Below are 10,000 nucleotides of genomic sequence, written 5' to 3' on the forward strand. Positions count from 1 at the left end.
CATGCACTCTTCCTAATATACTAACATGTCTCTACTATCCTGCACTCTTCATAATATACTAACATGTCTCTACTATCCTGCACTCTTCATAATATACTAACATGTCTCTACTATCATGCACTCTTCATAATATACTAACATGTCTCTACTATCATGCACTCTACCTAATATACTAACATGTCTCTACTATCATGCACTCTACCTAATATACTAACATGTCTCTACTATCATGCACTCTTCCTAATATACTAACATGTCTCTACTATCATGCACTCTTCATACTAGACTAACATGTCTCTACTATCATGCACTCTTCATACTAGACTAACATGTCTCTACTATCCTGCACTCTACCTAATATACTAACATGTCTCTACTATCATGCACTCTTCCTAATATACTAACATGTCTCTACTATCATGCACTCTTCATACTAGACTAACATGTCTCTACTATCCTGCACTCTTCCTAATATACTAACATGTCTCTACTATCATGCACTCTTCATAATATACTAACATGTCTCTACTATCATGCACTCTTCCTAATATACTAACATGTCTCTACTATCATGCACTCTTCATAATATACTAACATGTCTCTACTATCCTGCACTCTTCATAATATACTAACATGTCTCTACTATCATGCACTCTTCATAATATACTAACATGTCTCTACTATCACGCACTCTACCTAATATACTAACATGTCTCTACTATCATGCACTCTTCCTAATATACTAACATGTCTCTACTATCCTGCACTCTTCATAATATACTAACATGTCTCTACTATCATGCACTCTTCCTAATATACTAACATGTCTCTACTATCATGCACTCTTCATAATATACTAACATGTCTCTACTATCCTGCACTCTTCATAATATACTAACATGTCTCTACTATCCTGCACTCTTCCTAATATACTAACATGTCTCTACTATCATGCACTCTTCCTAATATACTAACATGTCTCTACTATCCTGCACTCTTCATAATATACTAACATGTCTCTACTATCCTGCACTCTTCATAATATACTAACATGTCTCTACTATCATGCACTCTTCCTAATATACTAACATGTCTCTACTATCATGCACTCTTCATAATATACTAACATGTCTCTACTATCATGCACTCTTCCTAATATACTAACATGTCTCTACTATCATGCACTCTTCATAATATACTAACATGTCTCTACTATCCTGCACTCTTCCTAATATACTAACATGTCTCTACTATCATGCACTCTTCATAATATACTAACATGTCTCTACTATCATGCCCTCTTCCTAATATACTAACATGTCTCTACTATCATGCCCTCTTCCTAATATACTAACATGTCTCTACTATCATGCACTCTTCCTAATATACTAACATGTCTCTACTATCATGCACTCTTCATAATATACTAACATGTCTCTACTATCATGCACTCTTCCTAATATACTAACATGTCTCTACTATCATGCACTCTACCTAATATACTAACATGTCTCTACTATCATGCACTCTTCCTAATATACTAACATGTCTCTACTATCATGCACTCTTCATAATATACTAACATGTCTCTACTATCATGCACTCTTCCTAATATACTAACATGTCTCTACTATCCTGCACTCTTCCTAATATACTAACATGTCTCTACTATCCTGCACTCTTCATAATATACTAACATGTCTCTACTATCCTGCACTCTTCCTAATATACTAACATGTCTCTACTATCATGCACTCTTCATAATATACTAACATGTCTCTACTATCCTGCACTCTACCTAATATACTAACATGTCTCTACTATCCTGCACTCTTCCTAATCAACATGTCTCTACTATCCTGCACTCTTCCTAATATACTAACATGTGAATGAATGAATGAAAATGAATGAATGAATGAATGAATGAATGAATGAATTAATGAAAACTTTATTTAACAGATTGCAGAATGGGTACAATACAGTACGGCTCAATACATACAATTGTTAAGGGGATGCAGACCTGAGAAAGACGTTTGTCTTGTTTCCATCAGGGTCCCCCATTTTCAATTCATATAGACATTTATGACATACACAACATACATGACATTTATGGCATAGGGACATATAGGTATTTAGTACTGATACATTTGTGACATAACGGTATTCAAATATACAGTACTGTTACCCCTAGATCCTGACAGAGTATATACATATGATGGGGAGGGGACTGTACATTAGGAGGGGGTGGGTGGGTGGGAGGGAAATATACATACGGCGGGGAGGGAATATATACATGCGGTGGTGAGGAGACTGTCTATTAGGAGGTGGTGGGGGTTTTGGGCATTTACGGTGGCCAGTTTCGAATTGCAGCCTCCCGTAGGTGCTCTTTAAGAGCGGTTTTGAATGTGGGCAGGGATTCACATTCCTTTACAGCTTTGGGTAGGGCGTTCCACATTGTTGTGGCATAATTGCGAAACGTGTTTAGTCCCTTGTTTGAGCCGAATCTGGGTTTAACATGATTTGTTGAGCTTCCTCTGGTGTAGTGGTTGTGGTATTCACTGACCTTTGGGAAGTATTTTGACATGTACATGGGCACCCCGGTCGTATAGTGCATCTTGTAGACCAGGCCCATTGCAAGTTGCTGTACTCTGTCGTCTACTCTAAGCCATCCTAGGTTGGCAAAGTGGGCAGGGGTGAGGTGGGTTCTGGGGTTCAGGTCAAGTAGTAGTCTGACCAGTTTGTTTTGTGATGTTTGTAATTTTGTTTTAAGCGCCTTTGAGGTGCTTTGGTACCATGAGGTGCACGCATAGTCATAGTACCCTTGAATGAGTGCTCCTGCCAGAGTCTTCAGGGTATTCTTGTTTACCAGAGAGGAGATCCGGTACAAGAATCTAGTTCGTTGGTTGACTTTTTTATTACATTGGATGCCATTTTGTCACAGGAAAGATTTGCCTCTAGGATGGAACCCAGGTAGGTAATTTCGTCTTTCCTTGTGACAATATTGTCACCCACTGTAACTGAGAATCCGTCGGTCTTGCTGAGTTTGTTATTTGAACCGAAGAGAATGGACTCTGTTTTGCCCATGTGTAATGATAGTTTGTTATCAGCGAGCCATATGCAGATTTTGCCTAGTTCCGTGCTGAGGGTTTTTTCAACCTGCAATTTGTTCTTGTCAGAGACCAGCAGGGCTGAGTCGTCCGCAAACAGGAACAAGTTGCAGTCACAGGCTGACGACATGTCATTTGCATAAATTAGCACTCTTCCTAATATACTAACATGTCTCTACTATCATGCACTCTTCCTAATATACTGTGGCAGCACAGAGAACTGGCTCCGCGTCGCTCGCAGAGCGGGGCATCCCGGCGGGCGAGACACTGCTGCCGCCAGGCATCTAAAGGTGAGGTGGCCGGGATATGGTGAGCTTGGCAAGACAGGTCGGCCCAATGCAGGGTCCGTCACGGACGGAGTCGAGGCATTTAGGCAGCTGCGCAGCATCAGTCACACACATTGTTACTCAGTTGTAAGAGTCATTCCTGCTGACTTGTCGTACAGAACTTTTAAGTTGCTTTGGATAAAAGCGTTTCCGCTAAATGTAAATGTAAATGTAAATGAGAGGGCGGCGGGGGTTTTTGCCTGTCAAATGGGTAACTTTTCTGTTCTTTTCAAAATTCAATATTTTCAAATTATGTAAATATATGAAAAATAAGCAAACGGACCAAATTTCATGACATAATCATCAACACAGCCACCATTGTACACACACACACACACACACACACACACACACACACACACACACACACACACACACACACACACACACACACAAAAAGGCTAAATACACGAAATCATTGCTAAGAAGGCAGAAGGGCTAGATCATGAGACAATTACAATTCTGCTTCTTGGTGGGTTTTCGATGAGCAAACTAAAAACAACTTACTGCTACTTTGTAGGCAACCTCAATATAGAACATGAGGTTCTGGATGATGTCAACCTCATCCATGGTGAAGATAATGTGTAGACCTAAGGGAAGGAGAGGAGGAGAGGAGATGAGAGGAGGAGAGAGGAGAGAGGAGATGAAATCAGATGAGAGGGGGAGAGAGGAGATGGAATCAGATGAGAGGAGGAGAGAGGAGATGAAATCAGATGAGAGGAGGAGGAGAGGAGATGAAATCAGATGAGAGGAGGAGAGAGGAGATGAAATCAGATGAGAGGAGGAGAGAGGAGATGGAATCAGATGAGAGGAGGAGAGAGGAGATGAAATCAGATGAGAGGGGGAGAGAGGAGATGAAATCAGATGAGAGGAGGAGAGAGGAGATGAAATCAGATGAGAGGAGGAGAGAGGAGATGAAATCAGATGAGAGGGGGGGAGAGGAGATGAAATCAGATGAGAGGAGGGGAGAGGAGATGAAATCAGATGAGAGGGGGAGAGAGGAGATGAAATCAGATGAGAGGGGGAGAGAGGAGATGAAATCAGATGAGAGGAGGAGAGAGGAGATGAAATCAGATGAGAGGGGGAGATGAAATCAGATGAGAGGAGGGGAGAGGAGATGAAATCAGATGAGAGGAGGAGAGAGGAGATGAAATCAGATGAGAGGAGGAGAGAGGAGATGAAATCAGATGAGAGGAGAGAGGAGATGAAATCAGATGAGAGGAGGAGGAGATGAAATCAGATGAGAGGAGGAGAGAGGAGATGAAATCAGATGAGAGGAGGAGAGAGGAGATGAAATCAGATGAGAGGAGGAGAGAGGAGATGAAATCAGATGAGAGGGGGAGAGAGGAGATGAAATCAGATGAGAGGAGAGAGGAGATGAAATCAGATGAGAGGAGGAGAGAGGAGATGAAATCAGATGAGAGGAGAGAGGAGATGAAATCAGATGAGAGGGAGAGAGGAGATGAAATCAGATGAGAGGGGGAGAGAGGAGATGAAATCAGATGAGAGGGAGAGAGGAGATGAAATCAGATGAGAGGAGGGGAGAGGAGATGAAATCAGATGAGAGGGGGAGAGAGGAGATGAAATCAGATGAGAGGAGGAGAGAGGAGATGAAATCAGATGAGAGGAGGGGAGAGGAGATGAAATCAGATGAGAGGAGGAGAGAGGAGATGAAATCAGATGAGAGGAGGAGAGAGGAGATGAAATCAGATGAGAGGAGGAGAGAGGAGATGAAATCAGATGAGAGGAGGGGAGAGGAGATGAAATCAGATGAGAGGAGGAGAGAGGAGATGAAATCAGATGAGAGGAGGAGAGAGGAGATGAAATCAGATGAGAGGAGGAGAGAGGAGATGAAATCAGATGAGAGGAGGAGAGAGGAGATGAAATCAGATGAGAGGAGAGAGGAGATGAAATCAGATGAGAGGGGGAGAGAGGAGATTAAATCAGATGAGAGGAGGGGAGAGGAGATGAAATCAGATGAGAGGGGGAGAGAGGAGATGAAATCAGATGAGAGGAGGGGAGAGAGGAGATGAAATCAGATGAGAGGGGGAGAGAGGAGATGAAATCAGATGAGAGGAGGGGAGAGAGGAGATGAAATCAGATGAGAGGGAGAGAGGAGATGAAATCAGATGAGAGGAGGAGAGAGGAGATGAAATCAGATGAGAGGGGGAGAGAGGAGATGAAATCAGATGAGAGGGGGAGAGGGGAGATGAAATCAGATGAGAGGGGGAGAGAGGAGATTAAATCAGATGAGAGGAGGAGAGAGGAGATGAAATCAGATGAGAGGGGGAGAGAGGAGATGAAATCAGATGAGAGGAGGGGAGAGGAGATGAAATCAGATGAGAGGGGGAGAGAGGAGATGAAATCAGATGAGAGGGGGAGAGAGGAGATGAAATCAGATGAGAGGGGGAGAGAGGAGATTAAATCAGATGAGAGGAGGAGAGAGGAGATGAAATCAGATGAGAGGGGGAGAGAGGAGATGAAATCAGATGAGAGGAGGAGAGAGGAGATGAAATCAGATGAGAGGGGGAGAGAGGAGATGAAATCAGATGAGAGGAGGGGAGAGGAGATGAAATCAGATGAGAGGAGGAGAGAGGAGATGAAATCAGATGAGAGGAGGAGAGAGGAGATGAAATCAGATGAGAGGAGGAGAGAGGAGATGAAATCAGATGAGAGGAGGAGAGAGGAGATGAAATCAGATGAGAGGAGGGGAGAGGAGATGAAATCAGATGAGAGGAGGAGAGAGGAGATGGAATCAGATGAGAGGAGGGGAGAGGAGATGAAATCAGATGAGAGGAGGGGAGAGGAGATGAAATCAGATGAGAGGGGGAGAGAGGAGATTAAATCAGATGAGAGGAGGAGGAGAGGAGATGAAATCAGATGAGAGGAGGAGAGAGGAGATGAAATCAGATGAGAGGAGGGGAGAGGAGATGAAATCAGATGAGAGGAGGAGAGAGGAGATGAAATCAGATGAGAGGAGGAGAGAGGAGATGAAATCAGATGAGAGGAGGGGAGAGGAGATGAAATCAGATGAGAGGAGGAGAGAGGAGATGAAATCAGATGAGAGGAGGAGAGAGGAGATGGAATCAGATGAGAGGAGGAGAGAGGAGATGAAATCAGATGAGAGGAGGAGAGAGGAGATGAAATCAGATGAGAGGAGGGGAGAGGAGATGAAATCAGATGAGAGGTGGAGAGAGGAGATTAAATCAGATGAGAGGAGGGGAGAGGAGATGAAATCAGATGAGAGGAGGGGAGAGGAGATGAAATCAGATGAGAGGAGGGGAGAGAGGAGATGAAATCAGATGAGAGGAGGGGAGAGAGGAGATGAAATCAGATGAGAGGAGAGAGAGGAGATGAAATCAGATGAGAGGAGAGAGAGGAGATGAAATCAGATGAGAGGAGGAGAGAGGAGATGAAATCAGATGAGAGGGGGAGAGAGGAGATGAAATCAGATGAGAGGAGGAGAGAGGAGATGAAATCAGATGAGAGGGGGAGAGAGGAGATGGAATCAGATGAGAGGAGGAGAGAGGAGATGAAATCAGATGAGAGGAGGAGAGAGGAGATGAAATCAGATGAGAGGAGAGAGGAGATGAAATCAGATGAGAGGGGGAGAGAGGAGATGAAATCAGATGAGAGGAGAGAGGAGATGAAATCAGATGAGAGGAGGGGAGAGGAGATGAAATCAGATGAGAGGAGAGAGGAGATGAAATCAGATGAGAGGAGGGGAGAGAGGAGATGAAATCAGATGAGAGGAGGAGAGAGGAGATGGAATCAGATGAGAGGAGGAGGAGAGGAGATGAAATCAGATGAGAGGAGGAGAGAGGAGATGAAATCAGATGAGAGGAGAGAGAGAGGAGATGGAATCAGATGAGAGGAGGAGAGAGGAGATGAAATCAGATGAGAGGAGGAGAGAGGAGATGAAATCAGATGAGAGGAGAGAGGAGATGAAATCAGATGAGAGGTGGAGAGAGGAGATGGAATCAGATGAGAGGTGGAGAGAGGAGATGAAATCAGATGAGAGGGGGAGAGAGGAGATGAAATCAGATGAGAGGAGGAGGAGAGGAGATGAAATCAGATGAGAGGGGGAGAGAGGAGATGAAATCAGATGAGAGGAGAGAGAGGAGATGAAATCAGATGAGAGGGGGAGATGAAATCAGATGAGAGGAGGGGAGAGGAGATGGAATCAGATGAGGTGAGACTTTGAACTCATTCAAAAGGAAAAGTGATGGTTCTCAAACAAACATCTCTGTCGGATGACCAGCAAAGATGCATGTGAGCAATGAGAGCTGAAGCAAAATATCAGTGTTCTATGAATACACAGTCACTACCATCCTTATCCATTACAATATACCTTCAGTATACAATGGTTTTTACTATACCATCGTCCATGATATATACATATATATAAAGAAATAATAATAATAAGTTAAGCAAAAGTGGCTTGTCCTTGCAGTAGTATTAAAAAGTAAAGAAAAACACCATTTTGAATGACAATTGTATTACAAGATAAAAACAAAAACATTATTTGTACTGGAAAACTATACTGTCAAATACTATTATAACATCAAAGCTACGAAAAATGCCTATAACTAAATTGGTGAATTCAAATTAAGCATTCAAAATGTGCTTGTACTAGTGATGCATGGGATTATCCCAAACACTCAGTGCACTGTAATGTGAAATGTATTCATAAATCATAAATATATATATATATATATATATATATATATATATATATATATATATATATATATATATATATATATATATATATATATATATATATATATATATACAATATATATTGAAATGATCGTGTAGCAACCGACTTCAAACTTCAAATGTTGGTCAAATTGCATACACAGTATGTAGCATGGAGAATACAGTATGTAACATGGAGAATACAGTATGTAACATGGAGAATACAGTATGTAACATGGAGAATACAGTATGTAACATGGAGAATACAGTATGTAACATGGAGAATATAGTATGTAACATGGAGAATACAGTATGTAACATGGAGAATATAGTATGTAACATGGAGAATATAGTATGTAGCATGGAGAATATAGTATGTAACATGGATAATATAGTATGTAACATGGAGAATATAGTATGTAGCATGGAGAATATAGTATGTAGCATGGAGAATATAGTATGTAACATGGATAATATAGTATGTAACATGGAGAATATAGTATGTAACATGGAGAATATAGTATGTAACATGGAGAATATAGTATGTAACATGGAGAATACAGTATGTAACATGGAGAATATAGTATGTAACATGGAGAATATAGTATGTAACATGGAGAATATAGTATGTAACATGGAGAATATAGTATGTAACATGGAGAATACAGTATGTAGCATGGAGAATATAGTATGTAACATGGAGAATATAGTATGTAGCATGGAGAATATAGTATGTAGCATGGAGAATATAGTATGTAACATGGAGAATATAGTATGTAACATGGAGAATATAGTATGTAACATGGAGAATACAGTATGTAGCATGGAGAATATAGTATGTAACATGGAGAATATAGTATGTAGCATGGAGAATATAGTATGTAACATGGATAATATAGTATGTAACATGGAGAATATAGTATGTAGCATGGAGAATATAGTATGTAGCATGGAGAATATAGTATGTAACATGGAGAATATAGTATGTAACATGGAGAATATAGTATGTAGCATGGAGAATATAGTATGTAACATGGAGAATACAGTATGTAACATGGAGAATATAGTATGTAACATGGAGAATATAGTATGTAACATGGAGAATACAGTATGTAACATGGAGAATATAGTATGTAACATGGAGAATATAGTATGTAACATGGAGAATACAGTATGTAACATGGAGAATACAGTATGTAACATGGAGAATACAGTATGTAACATGGAGAATATAGTATGTAGCATGGAGAATACAGTATGTAACATGGAGAATATAGTATGTAACATGGAGAATACAGTATGTAACATGGAGAATACAGTATGTAACATGGAGAATACAGTATGTAACATGGAGAATACAGTATGTAACATGGAGAATACAGTATGTAACATGGAGAATATAGTATGTAACATGGAGAATACAGTATGTAACATGGAGAATACAGTATGTAACATGGAGAATACAGTATGCACAAGAGCATGTAGGAGAAAGCAGAGGCAGCCGGCGTCTCACCTGAGGCGGTCATCTGAGCGAGGAAGAGGAGGAAGAGGGAGGTGGCGTCGACCTGCAGGTGACCCCACTCCCCATCCCCCACCACCGTGCTGCAGGTCTCCGAGCTGTACTTGGCGTGGAGGCAGTCGGCCACGTTCTTACTGTACTTGAACTTCTCTATCTTCTCTTTCTGTAAGGAACCGTTATTAATACACCAACCTTAACCCTTTCACTACCACACTACAGAAGGTTAACCCTTTCACTACCACACTACAGAAGGTTAACCCTTTCACTACCACACTACAGAAGGTTAACCCGTTCACTACCACACTACAGAAGGTTAACCTTTCACTACCACCCTACAGAAGGTTAAC

The 10,000-nt window shown here is 41.2% G+C and overlaps 1 protein-coding gene across 1 annotated transcript in view; it reads right to left on the reverse strand.

Annotated features, from left to right (window-relative positions):
• Window positions 1–10,000, reverse strand: part of LOC311231846 (phosphorylase b kinase regulatory subunit alpha, skeletal muscle isoform-like) — a gene marked incomplete at both ends in the record, with an annotated part of 218,579 nt that overhangs the window by 176,635 nt on the left and 31,944 nt on the right. The window contains 2 exons of the mRNA XM_084318467.1: window positions 3,941–4,023; window positions 9,648–9,816. Coding sequence (XP_084174593.1) covers window positions 3,941–4,023; window positions 9,648–9,816 — 252 coding nt within the window. The remainder of the gene's footprint in view (window positions 1–3,940; window positions 4,024–9,647; window positions 9,817–10,000) is intronic.

The sequence above is a fragment of the Notolepis coatsorum genome (genome assembly GCF_963971535.1).
Source record: "Notolepis coatsorum genome assembly, chromosome: 7".
Classification (NCBI taxonomy): domain Eukaryota; kingdom Metazoa; phylum Chordata; class Actinopteri; order Aulopiformes; family Paralepididae; genus Notolepis; species Notolepis coatsorum.